Source organism: Leptonychotes weddellii, chromosome 4 (assembly GCF_054177405.1).
Source record: "Leptonychotes weddellii isolate Sample4059 chromosome 4, ASM5417740v2, whole genome shotgun sequence".
In the NCBI taxonomy this organism is placed as follows: domain Eukaryota; kingdom Metazoa; phylum Chordata; class Mammalia; order Carnivora; family Phocidae; genus Leptonychotes; species Leptonychotes weddellii.
The window spans coordinates 64716658-64738370 of record NC_138372.1 but is presented as its reverse complement, the minus strand read 5'-3'; the positions used below and the strand labels follow the sequence as shown (position 1 = coordinate 64738370).

The window sequence follows — 21713 nt, the reverse complement described above, 5'->3', positions numbered from 1 at the left end:
TAAATTCACCAAAATGACTTTTATTTGTATTTGCTACATAGACGGTGAATGGTAATTCATGGCACTTGATATTTTGTCCAGACATGAAAAGGTTTATGAAACCAGTAAATGACATTTTGAAAAGGGTCTTCTGTCATAAATCCAAGATTGGCCTGTTTAGCACAATTCAATACTATTCCTTCAGTATTTTATAAATGGAATTTTCTTCTACTTGTATCCATTTCCCGGGGCTGAAAATTAGGAAAAAAAAGTAAAATTTATAGGTAACAATGCTTAAAAAAAAAAAAACCCTTTTGGGTCCATTTCAGAGACTGAATAGTCTAGGTCTAATAAAGGTATTAGAAGTTACTGTTCTAATATGTAGGTGTATAATATACATGTAAAATTCTGAAGTAAAAATACCTAAGTGAACTATTGCTTACTAGAAAAGAGACGGGTTTTAAAATATTGAAGTTTTCATTTCTGATTTAAAATCTACAAACTTTACAAAACCTCTATAGCAAAAGTTTCAAACATACAGCAGAATCGTAACACTGGCTTATAAATGGAGTGCTGGGCCCCACTCCCTAAGATGCTGATTTGGTAGGTCTGTGGGCCAACAATTTGCCTTCCTAACAGATTCCTAGGTGATGCTGCTGGTCCACTTTGAGGACCACTGATCTTTAGGATAATTCAAATGAACCAGGGTTCATCACCAGCGCAAAATACCCTGTTAGAGATTGGTTTTTTCAAGCTTATGGAGGTCAGGAGCATAGCTTGAGATATAAGCACTCAAAGCATAAAGTACATGGTTTCCTCCTCATTCCATTCTTTTAAAATAATCTAAATGGCTTTTGAAATAAGGCACATACCTTATGGACCCATTCATACTCTCCATATTTAGAATCAAAGGCTCCTTTCTGAAGAGATCTTAATTTTAAGGTAAAACGTGGTCCAAGTTCCTGAATTCCCACTTTCTTTTCACTCTTGAATATGTACCTTCAAAGATAAATGAAAGAATTAAGGGAAAACAGTCTGAATGAATCAAATGTAATTTCTTTAACGTGATAGAGTTCAAAAGATAATTTATTTCTCATCTAGAATACTTGTCACAATACATTAGAAAACATGTTTACATTGAAAATATATTTCATGATTTAAGTCAAAGTCTAAGGAGTTAAAGTACCTTCCTCACCTATGAAATCTGAAGAAGATATAGTCCCGTTGATTGTGGAATGTGGCAACTTGCCTCCCAATAAACTGAGGATTATGGGGAAAGAGAGATGCAAACATACGCCCAACAGAATGACCCAGTCTCGTTGTAAAGTTATTCAAAATTATTTCAGGTATGTGTTCTGTAGGGTCCTTGCCTCTTCTCTGGAAAAATGATGAAAAATATCACAATAAGGAATTAATCTATATCCTGATACTGTAAGTTCAAGTTTCAGAATTTATGTGGCAAACTGAAAAATTTTAAAGGTATCTTTCTTAATGACAAACTCCCACAGATGACTTATCAATCCCATGAAATATATCTAAAATTATTTTAACATACAGTGACTGTACCAAAAAGTCCTACTAGAAAAGTAACCGGTTTCATAGTAATGAAGGCTATTGCCTGTCTGCCATAACTCAATTACAATCTCATATGAAAACTGCCAGTAGATAAAACTCGCTTTAAGCAGAAGGACAAATGCCATTATAAAAGCAATTCGATCTGTAAGTTACAGAGTTAACTAAGCATATACTGCAAGGAGACCAATGCCAATCAAGGAATGAATAAAACTTACCTTAATTTCTTTACGCAAACGAACACTGCTCATTTTAAAATGAGCAGTTGGGCCATTTGGCAAGTGACTTAGAATTAATCCATCTGTTCATAAAGCTAAGAACACATTGAACGCGGTAATTTAAATCTTAAATTGTATAAATAACTGATCTGTATGTCCAAAGGCTCATAAAATTTGTAGCTAGGTGAATAGGTAGGTACATGTATGCCTCTGGGTTAACAGTTTCTTACCATACTCAAAACTAAAGCCCCATAAGTCAACCCAATATTTCAAAAAAAGATTAACCTATAGTACTCCCACTTTTTCTCTTCACCATATGATAAATGACTCATCACCCTCAAGAGGGTACGTTGGGTATTCAACAAAACTAGGCAAAAAAAGCTTATGTCCACTACCCTAACAGTAATAAGATGGGATTCTAGCGTAATTTTAGCATTGCAAACAAAAAGTTTACCTCCATGTTCAGAGGCCTTATAACCCTAAAAATGCACTTTCATACATAAACACATTTGTATGTATATTTTTTATACATTTGTAGGGTAAGTATATGCTGTCAGCTTTGAATACTGTCCCATAAGACTAGAGACTCCTAAGCTCTCTTTTTGAAATCAAAGTTACTAGTGTTTCTCGAAAGACAAGCTCTTATTCTTGGGATTACTGTGCCACAAATTAAAATCAACTATTAATAACCATTTACTGATTGTCTACCACAAACAGAGACTTCTGGCAGACATACTAAACTATAAATGAAGTATACCTACAACTGGCAGGGTTAGCAGCCCAAGGGCTTTAAAAGTCTGGAATGCAGCTACCTTATACAACATTCCTCAAGTCTTTGTAACACAACTTTATTCTTCCAAATACTGAACCTTAAAAGGAGATCAGAATCAGACTATTCCAAATTATCTGCACACAGTTTTACAAAACAAATGTTGCCATCTTTTTATAAAGGCATCAACATTCTCCCATTAGCCCATGGGTTATCTTCAACTTCCTCCTCCCTTTCTTACCAAATCCTATTTACTGCTTTTACCCTCAAATTAAGGACTTCCATAGCCTCCTCTTTACCCTTACTGCTATTCTCTTAGTTGAGGTCCTTGAGATTTTTCACCTACATTAAAACAGTATCCTAGTTGGTCTGACCTCTCTCACCATTCCAAGTACATTTTCTAATAGACTGTAAATCAAGTTTATATGTAATAAGGTATGGGATGCAACTGTCATTTTATCTACCATGGTTTCTCATGCTAAATGAAAAGCAAACTAGATACACCTTGAGTCTTGACAGCTGTAGCTAATTTCAAACTACTCTCACGACTGCTCATCTACAAAACAAAAGATACCAGTACAGCTCTCATGTGGCCCCAAATCACCTTTCTGTCTCCCTTATGCCTATGTTTCCTAACTGGTGGGCACACAATCTCTTACACACCATACATATTAATGCTATTATGTATTTTTTGTTCATGCTATTTCAAATACCTGCATTATTTAACTCATCTATTAAGACCCACTTAGTGAGTGCCTTTATGCTTGTTATTGTTTTATATATCCAGGTGCCCCCATGTTGGGTGCATATTTACAATTGTTAGATCTTGTTCAACTGTCCCCTTTATTATGATACAGTGCTCTTCTGCATCTCGTTAAGTCTTTGAAGTCTAGTTTATAAGTCTGATATAAGCACTGATACTCCAGCTTTTTTTTTTACATCCATTTTGCTTCTCCATCCCCTTTCAATTGGCATGTATCTTTAGTTTAAAATGGGTCTCTTGTAGGCAGCATATAGATGGGTCTTCTCTATCCATTCTGATTGGAGCATTTAGTCCATTTACATTCAGAGTAATTACTAATAAATATGTATTTAGTGCCATTTTATTACTTGTTTTGTCATTGTTTCTGGAGATTTTTCTACTCCCAAGAGTCTCCTTTAATACTTCTTGCAGGACTGGTTCAGTGGTCACAAACTCCATTAGTTTTTGTTTGGGAAACTATCTCTCCTTCTATTCTGAATGGTAGCCTGGCTGGATAGAACATTCTTGGCTGCAGATTTTTCCCATTCAGCCCTTTGAATACACCATGCCACTGCCTTCTAGCTTGCCAAGTTTGTTGAGAAATCTGCAGCTAGCCTTTTGGGTCTTCTCTTGTAAGTTAGGGACTTCTTTTGTCTTACTGTATTTTTTTAAGATTTTTTTTATCACTATATTTTGAAATTTTAACTACAGTGTATCTTGGTGATGGCCTGCTTCTGTTGACTTTGATGGGAGTTCTCTGTGCCTCCTGGATGTGGATGTCTATTCCCTTCCCCAAATTAGGGAAGTTTTCAACTATTATTTCCTCAGATTTTCTGCCCCCTTTTCTCTCTTCTTCTGGTACTCTTATGAGTATTGTTATATTTGATGGAGTCACTGAATTCCCTAAATCTGTTCTCATGTTCTGTAATTCTTTTGTTCAGCTTATTTTCTCTTATTTTGTCTTCTATATCACTTATTCAGTCCTCTGCTTCTCCTAGCCTTATGTTCACTGTATCTAGCCTGTTTCCAATCTCAGTCATTGCATTTTTCGTTTCTGACTCTTAATTCTTTTATCTCTGTGGTAAGGGCCTCCTTGAAATCTTTCATTCTTTTCTCAAGCCCAACGAATATCCTTGGTTGTTGCTTGAAATTCTCCAGCAGACATGTTACTTATATCTGTTTTGCTTAGATCTCTGGCTGTGACATTATCTTGTTCTTTCATTTGGGATAAATTTCTCCATCTGGCATTTTGTCAAAGTCTCTGCCTTCTTCTGTGTTAGAAAAGCTCGTTATGTTTCCTGCTCCAAAGAGTAATGGTTTTAGGAAGTAGAGGTCCTATAGGGCCCAGGGCCTGGCACTTTAGGAAGTGTCCCTGGTGTGTGCTGTGTGTGCTCTACCTTGTGTTCTGGCTGCTCTGTCCTTCAGGCCAGCTGTCTGCAGAGGCTCTCCTTGCCTGCAATGGGCAGTGTTTGGTCCTCGGCCAGAATCTGGTGAGTTTTAACTAGGTGTGCTCTGATCTGTTTGTTAAATGAGACCTGATACTACTTCCACTAGATCTGAAGCCCTGCAGAACTCTTTGGTCAGGAGACATGGTGCTGGTCTTCTGGGGGAAGGGGCTCACCGTGCTGGGACTGAGGCAAGCTTGACCAAGAAGGGCAGTACTGTTGAGGCCTACTTCAAATGCCACCTCTTTTTACACAGTTAAAATTAAGCTTTAAATCTCAGCTGTCACTGTTACTTTAGCACCTGTCACTTATTTGACTTATAATCATGTAAATGACTTTCTTCCCAACTAATCTGTTAACTCTTGGAAGACAGATTTGTTTCTAATAAATACTAGTGCCTACCACATAGCAGATAATCAGTATTATTTGAATTCTTTCCTACTTCTCAAAAATTCACCACAGGTTCAATTTCATGAGGTATAACCAAAAGTATTTCTGGATCATTTGCACACTGAAAAAAAACCATGAAATCTCAGGATACTAAGAACGTAAAGGTAATTTCCTCCAACCTAAATCAAGACTTGACTCCTTCCTAGAACATTCCTACTAAATTGTGGTTTCTGTCAAAAGAAAACTACAAAATCCAAAATTATCAGTTCCTAAGTACCTGCAATGTACAAAAAGCTTTACTACTTATGTTATTGCTAATTCCTAACATAAACCATGAAGAATAGGGGTCATTATCCCTATTTCAGTAACAAGGAAAAGAGGTTGAGAAGGGTTAGGCAGATTAGCCCCAATTTCAGAGCTAGGTGGCAGATCTTACTGGGTGGGATTACACCTGTGCACAAGCCCTAATGCATAGAAGCATTCTGTTATGAAGACTGAGGTAAAACTGACTTTTAGTACCCAAAGGCCAAGAATGCAAAACAGCCTACAAGCCGCCAAAAGTACAGAACAAAGACTTACCTAGCTCAATTTCCATTTAGAAATACTGAATAGAGGATGTAGGTCTCTCCAGAAAAAACTTCCATGCTTTCCCCTATAACATTTACTAAAATGCCTACAACAGACCAGGCATTAAGCCTTGGAAACGTAATACATTTAATGTGATCTTTGTGGGAACCCTAAAGATTTAGCTGTTATTTCTTACTTTAAGATAGGAGAAAACCGAGTAGCTAAGAAACTTGACAAAAATTACAAAGCAGCAAGTAATGAAGACATCACATCTGCCTGACCCAAAGCCACTATACTATAGTTTACATAGTTGACAAAGCTCTTTTCTAGAGGAAATCCAGTTTATATCTCCATAAATTTCCACCATTTGGCACTACTCCTTTACAGCAGCCCTTCCAGTATCTTGTCATGCCCCCATATTCTAATTTCCCACAGGCCGAATATCCTCAATTCTTTCAACTTTTCTCCAAGTGTCACCATTAGGAATCATGACTTATTATTTGTAAGCCCATGTTAAGTCTCTAGGAATCACACTGCCATTCCTATTATGTGCCTACAAATTATTCTCCCTTTAATTATTCTACATGTTTTTTCTGGATCATAGCAAATACTAACCGGCAGTCCTCTCCCCCTCCTCCTTCCATTTGCCTGTCTCGTATCTTCCTCAGAGTTAGCAAAGTCTCATTTACAAGTTTGTGCAGATATTCTTTGAAGCCAGGATATCTGACCTTATTCGGTTTCTAGGCCTTATCTTAAAATCTTTTTAACCAAGACGGACTTCCAATGCCCCTTACCAATGTCCTTACTAGTCTTATAGACCATTCTCTGTTAAGAGAACACAAAAGCAATTTAGAAGGTCTGCTTTCCTAGCTTCTTCCACCAACACTTTGCCATCAACTTCATTACTACATATCAATTAGAAAAGAAAATGAAGTACCTTTGAAATTATAAAAATCAACATCCAGGGGCACCTGGATGGCTCAGTCAGTTAAGCGTCTGCCTTCGGCTCAGGTCATGATCCCAGCATCCTGGGATCGAGCCCCACGTCAGGCTCCCGCTGGAGCCTGCTTCTCCCTCTCCTTCCCGCTTGTGCTCTTTCTCACTATCTCTGTCACTATCTCTCTCAAATAAATAAAATCTTAAAAAAAAAATCAACATCCAGGCAGGACTATACTTATAAAAATTCTATTCATTAGGACTTTTAAAAACTACATAATTCTATACTCAAAACTTACAATCATGGGATACCTAACACATGCATATGTGTGTGTGCATATATATTTATGTGTATAGGTATATAATCTCACACTTGGGTTAATTAGTCTAGTTATTTCCTTAATATAAATTTGGTCTATGTACTGATGGCACCTTAATGATCTGAAGGTGTCCAATATGGTAACCAGAAAAATATTAATATATTTTGGGTAAAAAAATACAATTTTGTAAGGAAAAGAGAACATAAGTCTAAAGGCAATAGATGGTATAAGTGAAACTTACGAACCTATATAAAATACCTCAACTAAAACAAGGATACAATGTTTATTGAACTGCCAGCAGCCTTAAAATGGTAATGATTTTTTAACTGCCAAAAAATAAGAGGAACACAAACCTTACCACTTTATTTTGGGAAACAGTTTTAAGAAAGCAGAAACTACATTAAAAACATCTCTTCTGGAATAGTTAAGTATTCAAGAGATTTTAGTTATTTCGGTACATTAACCCACAATCCAAGCCAAATTATAATATGGTCAACAAAACATCACATTAGAAAGCTAGTTTTACCCTATTTTAGTCTCTGGAAAGTAACCTGTACAAGTGGATAATGTCTTTAACTTATACTGAAAATAATAAGGCCCTAAAAGTTATTTAGGTTTTTAAAACATAGCTTTTAAACTATTACAAAAAAAAAAAGCAATGTTCATTGATTTAAAAAAAAAAAAAATGTTATTCTGGCAGCAGCAAAGTCCTGTCCCTATTTTTTATGAATCCTTAATAATTTTAATAATTTGACCCATTCAAATGATCATCTTCAAAATTAATGAGCTCACAGGGGAGCCTGGGTGGCTTAATCAATTAAGCTGCTAACTCTTAATTTTCGCTCAGGTCATGATCTCAGGATCCTAGGGTCGAGCCCCACTGCCTCTGCTCCTTCCCCTGCTTCATGTGCTCTCTAAAAATAAATAAATCTTAAAGAAATTAAATTACATTAATGAGCTCACAGGCACCATTCGATAAATAAGTAAAACAGCAGCAACAACAAAAACAAACCTAGGCATCTTTATGTGCTCTTTAATCTCCAAACAGAACAAAAATACCCTGGGTTCATGTGACACAGTCACCTCAGATCTGAGGCTCACAGAAAAAAGGATAGAGTATTCTTGGCATCTGAAACAGTAGCAAATACATAATATGGGCTCAAATATCTACCTCAAAAATGTAATCCTGTGATACCACCCCTGGTAACATAAAATCTAGCCATATCTAACTACTTGCAGATCCCCAATTGGGTCAGCTCCATCTGCCTTTACAAATAGTATATCCGCACTGGGCACTCTTCTTCCACCTTATTTACCTCACTCACCCATATTCACCTTGACTGAGCTTAAGCATCTTTTCTGTCAAGTCCTTCCTCCCTGATATCCCCAGGGCAGATTTTACCAGAGTGTGCACTGTATTTCTCTCTTTAATTGTACTATCCACTCTCCATTTTTGTTAGTTTGCTTACCTATTCTCTCCTACTAGATTATGAACTCCCTGAAGCTCTTGTTTATCTCTGCAACTTTTACTAAGGATTAAAGTAATGTCTTGCCTATAGCAATTACTTGATGAATATTTGCTAAATGAAAAGAAAAAGTTCATAGAATCTTAGATACGTAATTTTCTAGCTTAAAAAATTATGTTCTTAAAGTTATAGAAAACATTTCCTTATTCTTTCAAATATATTTTAAAAGGGGGTGAAGGTGAGACAGGAAAACTTCTTTAATAAAGAAAGGATACTTGGTGTTTTACGATCTTCATTAATAACGATCAGATCTGTGAAATCTCTTGAAATGCACTGTGGAATAATTTTTTTCAGAGCCAGTCCTCTTCTGTAATAAACATGTGAGTTTGGTATAACTGTGGAGAGCTGTTCACAGAGTCGTACTGTTCTCTGCAAAACAAAATAACAGAAATCCTCAAAGGTGAAAAGGAGTAAGTCTTATGTGGAATACACTTATAAAGAAAAAATCAATGATTAATATACGTGTTATTAATAAAGGGCAAGGGTAGGGAAGGAATGATATCTGAACAGTATTTAATCCTTTATCAAAAGCTGATCATCCTAAAGCAGTGGTTCTCAACTGGGAGTGATTATGCCCCACAGGAGGACACTTGGCAAAAATGGTTCTAACTGGTGGTAGTGGTAGGGGTGGTGGGTAGTGGTATCTAGTGGGCAGAGGCCAGGCATGCTCCCAAACATCCTATAAGGAACAGGACCACCCCCATGATAAAAAACGATGCAGCCCAGAATGCTAACAGTGCTGAGGCTGATAAACTCCATCCTGAAGAATCATGCTTCGAGAAGCTGTATCATTATCACAGTATTAATTTTATTTAGCTTATTCACAGGTATTATCTATGGCAATTACTAATAATTTAACTCAGATCTTCTGAAAGGAGTTCTTTTAAATAGTCTAAGTAATGTAAGAAAATTAAGAATTCAGTAACTATACTGATTGATATGTTTACCCCATGAGGTCTATCTGATGTTGTGATGAGAATCTTGGGAGAAGTTTGTCTGTTGAAGTAAGAAGCAAATTCATCTGTAGCTTCATCATAAGCAACCTGTGAACAGAAAAAAATATAATCTTATATCAAACAAATACTCTACTAGGCCAAAATTCTAAAAGTAGCTCCAGCAGGATTCTATGACACTGACTACCTTCCTAGCTGATAGGGGATTTAAAGAAAGCCAAGAAGGACTTATATTAATGGCAACATGAATAGGCTGAGTGATTTTCTATTTGTAGAATACAAGTATAAAACTGGAAAAAATTGTCAAAAAACAATTTCAAGACACAAACTGAGCTGTGTTTATTCTTCTGAAGATTATTTATTTATTTGGGAGAGAGAAGAGTGTGTGAGCAGGGGGAGGGGCAGAGGAAGTGGGAGACAATCCCAAGCAGACTCCGTGCTGAGTGCAGAACCCAACACAGGACTCGATCTCACAACCCTGAGATCATGACCTGAGCTGAAATCAAGAGTTGGGTGCTTAACCAAATGAACCACTCAGGCGCCCTGAGCCGTGTTCATTCTTGAAAAATGGCTAGGGCTAGGGGCAAGGACATCAGGAATCTTACTTAGAACTATTCCATTTCTTCCATCAACATGGCTGTGAAAATAGTAACTTTATCAACTTTAGATCTGATTGTAGGCAAGAACCAGCAATCTTGAATCCAAGGGTGGTGGATTGGATTGGGGAGAGGTGGATTTGAAAACCATTACTTTGCTAGTCCAAGGTTACTGGGCCAGTTCAGGGTAGGTGTGGACCAACCAGAAATGTAAAGGAGAGCTAAGGAAGTGAAAGAGCCACAGAGGGGCTGAGATAATCTCCACAAATCCCTGGCTGACAGCTGAACTACACATGGAAGAGTTCTAAGAAACCAATTCACATGAAAGGTGAAGGAGACTTGAGAACTGGCTGCAACTTTGAATGCAATCTCAACCCACACCCAGCTCAGTTGATAGAAGTTCAGAGGCTCAAGGTACCTCAACACAATCTCTGCCCAAATCACTGGCTTACCATTAAGCCATACAAACACAGAGACGATCTCTAGGGAGGCAGGTTAAAAATAACAATAAAAAAAACAAGTAGAGACACACATTGCTGTTAAAGGAAATTCAACTTTTAATGTTTGTGGGCCCTGCTCCTGGGCTCCCAAGGAAGCCAACTTTTACCAAGGTTAGAATGACTTCACCAAACTTCAAAGCATGGGCTCTATTTCTGCCCCAAGCACACACTGTATATCTACTCTGTTAACAAATAACTTTCTAAAAGAACACTTTAAACTAAAGATGAGTAAAAATCTCCCTAAATTCCATTCCCATACCTCCAAAGCCTGCAACCTTGCACATACTAAAAGCATAAGATAAAGTTTGTAATTTTCTGAAATGTCCTTTGTCATGATGCTCTGTAACTCTCGATGTAACAAAAAATATATATAACCCTGTATTAGATGTTCCTTCTCCAGAGTACTCTCTTCTTTGTCAAGACTGTATATCCTGAGCAGCTGTCCTCAACTGGGCTCGCCTGCTTGCTTTCCTTTCTCTCTCTCTTTCTCTATTAAGAAATTCTAAAAGATTTGTTCATTTTGCATTGAGAGTGCTACTGATGGGGAGACAGATTCATTACACAGTTTAAATCTAGGCAAGTTACTAGAACAAAAAAATCAATAACTCAAAAAATAAAACAGTCCAGAACTACTGTAATATGTTGTCTAAAATGTCCAGCTTTCGGCCAAAAAATTAGGTATTTAGTATGACCCATAATCAGGAAAGAAGCAGCCAATAAAAACTGTCTCTGACTGGGCCTAGATGTTGAATTTAGTGAAAATTTCAAAGTAGCCATAATAAATCTATTCAAGAAATTAAGAGAAAAGAGGAGCTTAATGTGGATCTAAGATGGCAAAAGAATCAATCAATTTGAAATTAGATTAATAAATATCCAATCTGAAGAACAGAGAAAACAATCATTAAAAAAGGAGCAAAACTGAAGAAACTTGCAGGACAATGTTAACCATTTCAGTAGTGTGTGAAAAGGAATTCTCTGGGGCGCCTGGGTGGCTCAATCCATTAAGCGTCTGCCTTCGGCTCAGGTCATGATCCCAGGGTCCTGGGATCAAGACCCACATTCATAGGGGAGCCTGCTTCTCCCTCTCCCTCTCCCCTGATCCTTCTTTCTCTCTCAAATAAATAAATAAATCTTAAAAAAAAAAAAAAAGGAAGTCTTTGAAGGAAAGAGAAGGTAGAAAAAAGTATTTGAAGAAATAATAGGTGAAAAATTCTTTTTTTTTTTTTTTTACAATAGGTGAAAAATTCTTAACATACAGCTACAAGCTCAACAAACCCCAAATAGGATAAAAAGAACAATAACCTAAACACATCAAAGTCAAACTGCTAAGAGCCAAAAACAGAACATTTTGAAAGAAATAAGAAAAACCATGTGTAGGTGAACAACTATTAAAATGGCTGATGTCTCATCAGAAATTATGAAGGTCAAAATGTAATGGAATATGTTCCAAATACTAAAAGAAAAAAAAAAGTCAACCAAGAATTCTGTAATTTGCAAATTTCTTTCAAAACTGAAGGTAAAATAAGTGTATTTTTAAATAAACAAAAATGAGATAATCAGCTATTAGATCTGTTATAAAAACAAAAACATAAGGAGATTCTACAAACTGAAAGAAAATGACACCAGATGGTAACTCAGATCCAAGGAAAAGAAAGAACAGCACTATAAATGGTAAATACAAAGGTAACCACAAAAGACTTTGTGTGTGTGTGTGTACACTCTTAATTTCTTTTTTTTTAAATGAGATTATTTAAAGCAGAAAGTATAACACTGCATTTATAACATAGACAGATGTTGTATATATGACAACACCATAAACAAGAGTGGAGGAAACAAAGCTACACTGGTGTAAAACCTGCTATACTTTACCAGCATCGTGTCTGTATTTACTTGAAGTAGATTGTGATAAAGTATGCTGTAATTCCTAGGGAAACTGCTAAAAGAACCCTAAATATGTAATTCAAAAGATTAAGAGGAATTAAAATAGCATACTAAAAAACATTTTTTAATATAAAAGAAAGCAGTCAAGGAGGAACAGAATAAAAACAAAGATATAAAATATGTTGAAAAAAAGCAAAATGGCAGAATTAAATATAACTACATCAATAATTAACATTAAATACTAATTGTCAGACTGAATGAAAGAGCAATATCCAACCATATGCTGTAAGTGACATTTTAAATTCAAAGATACAAACTGGTTAAAAGTAAAAGCATGAAAAAAGATATACCATGCGAACAGTAACCATAAGAGAGTTTAGATTGCTACGTGTACATGAGACAAAATAGACATTAAGAAAAGAAATGCTGCAGTGAACAATTTAAGGGACGGGACAATAAGGGACACTGGATTACTAGTCAGTACATTAGGAAGATACAGTAATTATAAGTGGACACATACCTGAAGAAAAGTAAAAACAAAAACATTTAAAAATAGGTATGTACCTAACAAAAGAACCCCCAAAAAGACTTGAAGCAAAACTGAAAGGAATGGAAGAAATGAATAATTCGAAAATTATAATTAGAGATTTCAATATTCCTCTTTCAGTAACTGATAGAATTAGAAATTCAGCAAGTATATAGAAAATATGAACAACACAATCAACCAACTTAAAATAACTATCTTAACAATCCACTTCAAAACAGCAGAATATACATGTTTTCCAAAGGAACACAGAACATTCTCCAGAACAGATCTTGCCCTAGAACACAGAACAGTCTCTTTACTTGAAAAGGACTAAAACCAAACAGAATATGTTTCAGAACCACAATAAAATTGGATTAGAAATCAACAGCAGAAATATATCTGGGAAATCCTCAAGTATTTGGAAATTGAGCAACACACTTCTTGATAATCAATGAACCAAAGAAGAAATCCCAAGAGAAATTAGAAAATATCTTGAACAGAATGAAAATGAAAACACAACAAACATATCAAAATGTATGGGCTGTGGCTAACGCAGTGCTTAGGAGGAAAACCATAGCTTTATGTTGATTATATTAAAAAGAAAGAAAAGTATAAAATTAGTAACGTAAGCTTCCATTTTAAGAAACTAGAAAAAGAAGAATAAATGAAACCTTAGGTAAGTAGAAGAAAAGAAATACAAGGATCAGGGGAAAAACTAATGAAATAAAATATACCAAGCAAAAACAAAACAAAAGCAAAACCAAAAACATGAAATTACAAGAAGAAATCAACAAATCTTTCATTATAAGAGATACCAAGATTTGAACAATAAGGAAGGACACACATCTTAAAGCTTGTGGGATATACCAAAAGTGGTACTTAGAGGGAATTCTGTGGCCTTAATTGCTCATTATAGAAAGGAAGTTGAAAAATAATCAAATAAAAAGAATAAACTCAAGAGAGTAATAGGAAATAAATGATAAAGATAAGGTGAGATATAAATAAATTAGAAAACAAAGTTCCAAATAGAGATGATCAAAAAAGTAGTTTGAAAAGAGTTAACAAAACATTTTATCTCTGGTGAAAAGCCCAAATAGATAATATTAGGAATGGAAAGGAACATTACTGCAGTCTCCCTTATATACACAGATACACATATTCCAAACAAAGTTCTGACAAACCAAAACAATGTGTAAAGGATAAAACATCTTAATTAAATTGAATTTATCCCAAGGATGCAAAAGAGATTTAACATTAGAGAATCTATTTCATTTCCTACATTAATACAATAAAGGAGAAAAACTGCATACTCATCTCAGTATTTGCAGAAAAAGTACATCATTATCTCAATATTTGCAGAAAAAGTATCTGGTAACATTTTACATTCATTCATGATAAAACAAACAACCCTGCCAGCAAGAAAAGAATAAATGGATTTTCTTAACTCATTAAGGACAATCTACCATTAAAGATAAACATTAATGATGATATGTTAGAAGTATTCTCTTTAAAATTAGGAACACGGCACAGATAACACTATTGCTATTTCTATTTATTTGACATGCTGGAGGTTCTAGTCAGCACAAAAGAAATAAATTATTAATGGACTGAGAGTTATTTGCAGAAATGATTAGCTAAACATGAAATGAAAACGATATTTAAACAAATTATTAGAAACGAATTTAGGTAAACTGTTTAGAAGATCACAATCCAAAAATCAATGGCATTTTTATAAATCAGCAAATAAAACAATTTTCAGAGATGTGATTTACACTAATAAAAAACACAAGATACGCAGCAATAGCTCTAACAAAATTTATGTATAAAACTTGCATGAAGAAAACTATATTCATTGAAATGCATTTTCAGTAAGAAGACCTATCTAAAAAAAGCAATATATAAATAGAACCCCTAAGTTATCTGCTTTAATACAATTTATAATTTTATATGGCAGACCAAAGTTTCAGAGAGAGAACATTCCTGAAGAGAGAGATTAAAGGATGGGGGTGGAGAGGGGCATTCTGTTCTAACAGATATCAAAACTTACCATGAAGATAAATAATTAAGAAAATAAAGAAGTCATACAGCAACAAACTGACCAATAGTCCAGAAAAAGGCCAAGTATATATGGATACTTGATTTATGACACGGCATTATAATTCAGTGGGAAAGGTTGTACTATTGCAAAAATGGTGCTGGGGAAACTGGTTACATATGGTGGGGGTAGGAAAAGGGGCAGGGGAAGAAAGAAAGAAATTGGTTTTCTTTCTCATGCCAAACAAAAAAATCGATTCCTGGTGATTACGTACATAAATGTGAAAATCAACTCTTCAATTTTTTTAGCAAAAAAAATATGAGAACATATCACAGGATAAAGATTTCTTAAATAAGACCAAAAAAACATTAAATATTAAAAAACCTTAAACTCGACTAAATATTAAGGACTTTTATGCACCAAAAGACAGCACAGAAAAAGTAAAAAGAGCATCCACAAATTGGAAGATACTTAATAAAAGATTAGTATCCAAAATATAAAAAGAAGTTCTACAAATCAGTAAAACATACTATAGGATAGAAAATTGGGCAAAAGACATGAGCTGGCATAACTTTAGCAAAAACACAGTGCATACATGAAAAAGATGCTCAACCACTTTAGGAATCAGGGAAATGCAATCTCAAACCACAATGAGATAGTCCTTTATACTAGGCAAAGTACTGGTCAGAATGTAGAAATATTGGTCAGAATGTAGATGACCAGAAATACTATCCTTATTCTATGCAAGTGAAAAATGATACCACTACTTTGGAAAACATTTTGGCACCATCATGTAAAGTTGAACATTTACACACTTCATGACCCAACAAATTCTCCCCTAGGTAAATATTTAGGAAGTTTTTACATATATGTAGCCTCTAAATACCTATGATTTCCAATTTAGCTCCAGCCAAGACCTCTTCCATATCTCGTCAATGACAATTCCATCCTTCTATCCTTCCAACTGCTCAGGCTAAAAACCTCAATACCATCTTTGAATCCTCTTTCTCTCATATCCCATTTCCAATCTATCAAGAAATTCTAGTGGCTCTAATTTCAAAATATACCTGGGGAAAAAACCTGAATCAAATTGATTCTCAACACTCATTGTAATCGCTGTAGCCCAAGTCATCATTATCATAATCTCTTTCTTGGATTACTTCAGTAGCTTCCTAAGTATCTATTTGCCTCTCTAATTACATTCTCAGACAGCAACCAATTACTATTAAAAACTAAGTGTGATCATATCATTCCTCTGTACAAAACCATCCAAAGGCTCATTTCACTAAGTATAAAAGCCTAAGTCCTCACGATGGTCAACAAAGCCACTGCTCTGCCCTCTGCTCTTCCCAATACTTTCCCTGGCACCTCTTCTAGAACCCTCTCTCTTGCTCACTCTATTTCAGCATACTGGCTTCCTTGCTGTTCTTCAAAAACATACTAAACATGCTCCTCCTGCCTTAGAGCTTTTGCATTAACTGTTTATGCACTAGTTTTTACACTGGCCGTTCCTTGGAAACAAGTGGGGCAGAACTGCAAGGAGGCCAATTTCTTTATTGATTTACTATTTATTATCAAAAATGGCTAATTTCTTTACATTCTTCATGTTTTTGCTAAAAGGTCATCTTCTCAATGAAGCCTACTCTGACCATCATTATATAGAACTGCAACCCTAACCAACAGAATGGGCGATAGACATGAACAAACAACTGATTAAAAAGAAAAGTATATAAAATGAACATAATCATGAGCAATTACTAAACTCTTATTAAGTGACATTCCAAAAAATACCTGGACATTAAAAGCAAAGAAAGTCCGAGGAACCGTTCCAAATTAAGGGAGGTTAAAGTCATTATAATGGAATAAAATGCATGAGCTGGATTTTTCTTTTGCTAAAAATGACGCCATTTGGACAACTGTAGACATCTGAAATAAGATGTCTAGACTAGATAATAATCAATGTTAATTCTGTGATTTTGATAACTATACCCTGTGTTTAAGAAAAACCCACTTGTTTATAAGTAAAATCCACTAAATTATATAGGAGTAAACAGGCTTCAGAGCTGCCATTTACTCTGAAGCATTGCAGACAGAATACAGAAGAAAAGCATGTGTGGTACAATTCAGTATTTAGGAAATCTAGGTGAAGGGCATACATGAATTCCCACTTTTCTATTAAGTCTGAAATTATGTCAAACTAAATAAAACGTACATACACACATACTCCTATATATATATAATTGCAAACTCTCTCTACTTCAGGTAGTCCTGAATCTACTTTACCCAATTTTTTTTTAAGATTTATTTATTTTAGGAGGAGAGAGAGAGAGCACGTGCATGCAGGAGGAGAGGAAGAAAGAAAATCTCAAACAGACACCCCGCTGAGCACAGAGTCTGACTTGGGGCTCGATCTCACAACCCTGAGATCATGACCTGAGCCGAAATCAAGTTGGACGCTTAACTGACTGAGCCACCCAGGCCCCCTCTTTCACCCTCCTAACACATAATTTATTTTATTATGTTCACTGTTTGTCTCTCTCCCTAGAATGTAAGCTTCAGGTGGGCTGATATTTTGTGTGTATATATGGCAGAGTGTTTGGTGCACTGGTGGGTCCCAAGTCCCTAAAACAGATCCCAATACATGGCAGGCAATCAAACATTTGCTGAAAGATTGACAGACTGATTGAATGAATGACTATATCAGGAAATGTTAAAGAATGTCACTAACAGTACTGTTTGAGAGCAAATATAACCAAAACCAAATTTGCTTACAAAAAAAAAAGTTTAAAAACGCTGATTCTCTCACTGTACTGTCACCAACTATTTAAAAGGAAAATGTGAAAAGTGACAAGTGGATATTATCTTGAAGCGAAGAGTTTTATGAGGACACAGGAAGTACCACCAAATGTTATCCTTAAATCAAAATGTCTAATACTACAAAAATCTATAGTATGAGGAATGCTTTTCGAATGATATTAAAAACAACAGAAGCACTACACAAGATACTAAATGACAAAAAGTTTACCTAGGCATAAAATATCATACATTTCTAGAAAATAAGTAATCATTGCCTTTTTCTAGAACATTTGAGAAATTCAATTATGAAATAATCTATAGCAAATAATATGCCAACATTATAGCTGAATCAGTCCATTATACAACTTCACCAGCCAGTACTTTAAGTATCAATATATGAACAAATGATTTATCAAATGTGGCCATCCAAATTTATTTAAGACTGTAACATTACCTCTTCATCATTAGGGTCTACTACAGTTTCATCATATACTCTCTGGTTGTCAATGGTCTTTGGTATAGGCTTTGGTGGAGCCTAAATAGAAAAAAAGATTAAGTTTTAGAAGCAATTTACATTAATAATTTTGCATTCTGATTGGGGAAGAATAACAGAAATTTGCAAATAATCCACAAACTGAATCTGTTCCTCACTTCCACTGCTACATCAATCCTAATAATACTGAGTAAGAGGTTTTTAACTGAGCAGAAACATAAACATCCTAGAAGAACTGCTAACTGAATGAAATGACTTAAAACCATGCAGAAGTAGCTGAAAGAAGAAAGTGGAATTAAAATAATTATCCACTAAAAAGTTTATTAAACAGAATGAAAAAAATTACAGTTGACCCTAAAACAACATGGATTTGAACTGTGCAGGCCCTCTTACATGCAAATTTTTTACAGTGCAAGACTATAAATGTATTTTCTCTTATAATTTTCTGAATAACATTTTCTTTTCTCTAGCTTATTTTATAGTAAGCATGCAGTATATAATAAATATATAAAATATGTGTTAATTGATTATTTATGTTATCATTAAGACTTCAGATCAATAGTAGGGTATTAGTAGTTAAGTTTTGGGGACTTTCAACTGTGCAGGAGTGGAGATGCTCTGCAACCCAACTGCCATGCTGTTCAAGGGTTGGCTGTACAAAGGTATATCTACCTTTCCAATACTTCCAGAAAGCTATTCAGAAATAAGTAACAAAAGCTACAAATCTAATCTGCTGAACTAGTAATTCTAGTTTGAGGCATTTATGGTAAGGAATGAAAGGGAGGAACAATTTATATAAAGAAATATACAGTGTCACTAGTATTAGGGGACATGAACAGCAAATAGAGCAAATATCCAACAAGAGGGTAATGACTACGACACTTTAACATAATGGAATACTGTTCGAATTGGCAACATACATACTCAGCTTAGACCAAAAAGTTGTGTAAATGAAATGCTAAGGAGCAGGAACAAAGAATTGTAAGCATACACTGACTAAAACAAATTCAAAACATATGTATGCTAGCAGAGATATGAAGAAGTATGATCTGATAAACTAGGATTTTATTTTTTATTATATTCTATGAACAAATATTAAGTTTTAAAAGTAATTTCTTAAAGGAGGCAGTTCTAGGAAGTCATCTTTCAGTCCAAAAAACAAGAATGGTGAAATTTCCAAATGGTGATTGGCATATTTGCTATAATTGATTACTGAGAGTTAAGAGACTAACGTTACTTGATAGGATTCTGCAAGTCAAAACAGTCTAATACTGGCAAGTCTGGCAAGGCCTAGACTGGGGAGCTTCCCCATTCCCAAAGTCAGGAAGATGAGTTTCTGTCTCTCAAACACATAAAATTAAGTAAAATAAGCACGATGAAGCAGATATACCATTTATGTGAAATTTTGAAAAAAATGCAAAACACCACTATTGTCTTCATTGTTTAGGGACACAAAAAAAGAAGTGCATGGGAACAAAACATGGCAATTTCATAAGTGGTTATTTTTGGAAGGGAAAGCAATCAGGAAGAAGCATCCAAAAGACTTTGAATATTATTTGCTAACACACTGTTTCTAAGCTGAGTGAAGAATAGAAAGGGGTTATACTATTTTATTTTCACATCTTTTATACACTGGGAATATTTTATAATAAATTTAAAAGAAAATGATACAACATAAATATCAGGAAGCATTCCTCAATATAAGACAAAAAGCAGATGGCTAAAAATTTTATTTACCTTGTCACCAAGAGCTTCTCTCTCTTTCTTAAGTTTTTTCTTAATTGCCAACTTTTCCTAAAAAGTTTAAAGCAAAGAATATTGAGAAACCACCAGTTATATCACAAACACATACTGAAACTATACATTACTAATGCTATGAATACTTAAACTGAGCAATTTTGTAATGTAGTAAATATCCTGACACAGATTTTCATACCTAAGTTATTGTAAACCAAATAAGCCGGCCAATCAATAAAAAATAAAGATCTTGCTCCTTCAAAAAAATCTAAATTGAAAAAAAAAATCTAAATTGGCAAGTCTGAATATTTAAAGTTTTACTAGCTTTATCTTTTACTATAAAGTCTCAATTTAATTAAAAATGTAAAACGTATACTTAAATAAGTTAAGAAGTTTTTGTTTTATTTTGCATTCCTAACAAGTTGCGTTCTAAAGAAATCCATGGCTATGCTGCTTGTTTCTTTTGGAAAGTACTAAAAATAAATGACAATGGGAGATACGTTTTCAGATTGCTTCCAATGAACCACCATTAGTTTTCCATAAATCTCATAATCAAAATATACTTTTAAAATTATTAAGAACTTGCAAGGTGAATTACAATTGTACTGTAAATCTGTACCTTCCGGAGATTTCGAAACAGAATGCTTAACACACAATACAAAGTATTCTCCCCCCACCCCCAGTGCCTATCTACCCTCCACCCATCAAGTTTCAGATTATGGTGTCAAGAAGTCTTCTAGGAGACCCTGCCCGCAAACGCGCTCACCTAGAATGAGTTAGATTCTCTATGTACTCCAATAGCACTTTGGCGCTTATAATGAATAAGGCACAATCCACGGCCTCAAAAAAATCTAGTAAGAGGAGACAGGCAAGTAAAGAGAATATTATGTGTGTAACTTTTATGACGTACAAAAATAAACAAATGCTTGCTTCCAACTTCAATTTAGCCACAAATAAGCACTGTGACCTTGAGCTTTATTTATCTCCTCATATTTATCTCCTAGAACAGTCTGAAGGCAACGCTGTAAATACAATTACTAGAAACTTCACAGAATTTCGGTAAGAGTTGCTGTCTAGGAATCAGAGAATCATCACTTTGGGTTTATGCAGTGCCCGTTTTACAGATTCTAGGAATCAACCAAAGTTACATGGACTAGGCGAAGCACAGAGATGGGAGAATTTCGCCTTCCAGGTCAGGAGGGGTATTTTCACTGCTAGGAGAGCGGGACTTCTCGCTTTCATTCTGGGGGGGGAACCTAGAAAGGGGCTAGAAAGGAAGAGAAACCTTGACGCTCAGGCAAAAAGCTGAACCTAGAGAAAGTGTCCAAAACAGTGCGAGGGGACCAGGACACAAGAAGAGCCGCCTCACTCGTCTAGATTAATTACCGTCTCCACGACGTCAGGCCATAAGCGACCACGCAAGTGCTATTCCCCGCCCCACTGCCACACACGCGCATAAATAACGCGGCGCATGCGCCCTGCCGCCTCCGCCCCGTCCTACCTTACGCTGCTGCTGTTTCCACCGCGTGAACATTAAGTGTCGCCGTTGTTTGTTCTTAATTTCCGAAATGCTGAAACCCGGGGGGAAGGCAGCCGCTTTCGGGAGTTGGACCCCGCTTTCCGGCGCCCCATCCTCAGCGGCTGCAGCCTCCTGAGGTTCTTCGGCGGTCGCTTTCCGTTTCAGGCTTTTCTTTCCCCGGCTGCCGCTCTTATCCCCGGCTTTCGCCATGGT

The 21713-nt window shown here is 35.5% G+C and overlaps 1 protein-coding gene across 1 annotated transcript; it reads right to left on the bottom strand.

Annotated features, from left to right (window-relative positions):
* Positions 1–21710, bottom strand: RPF1 (ribosome production factor 1 homolog). Its single transcript, XM_006736947.3, has 9 exons — positions 21483–21710; positions 19982–20038; positions 18206–18286; positions 9412–9507; positions 8680–8833; positions 1770–1852; positions 1175–1356; positions 852–978; positions 1–230 (listed from the first exon to the last, which is right to left on the bottom strand). Exons 1-9 carry the CDS (start codon positions 21708–21710, stop codon positions 189–191), a joined length of 1050 nt encoding a protein of 349 aa, XP_006737010.1. The 3' UTR covers positions 1–188.
* Positions 21711–21713: the final 3 nt, after the last annotated feature.

Excerpts from the sequence above, each read along its gene's own strand:
- RPF1 (XM_006736947.3), bottom strand. The coding sequence starts at position 21,710 with ATGGCGAAAGCCGGGGATAAGAGCGGCAGCCGGGGAAAGAAAAGCCTG. Across the intron at positions 9,508-18,205 it reads TAGACCCTAATGATGAAGAG|GTTGCTTATGATGAAGCTAC; the intron begins GTAATGTTACAG and ends TTCTGTTCACAG. Across the intron at positions 1,853-8,679 it reads TGAAGATCGTAAAACACCAA|ATGGATTAATTCTAAGTCAC; the intron begins GTATCCTTTCTT and ends CTTTATGAACAG.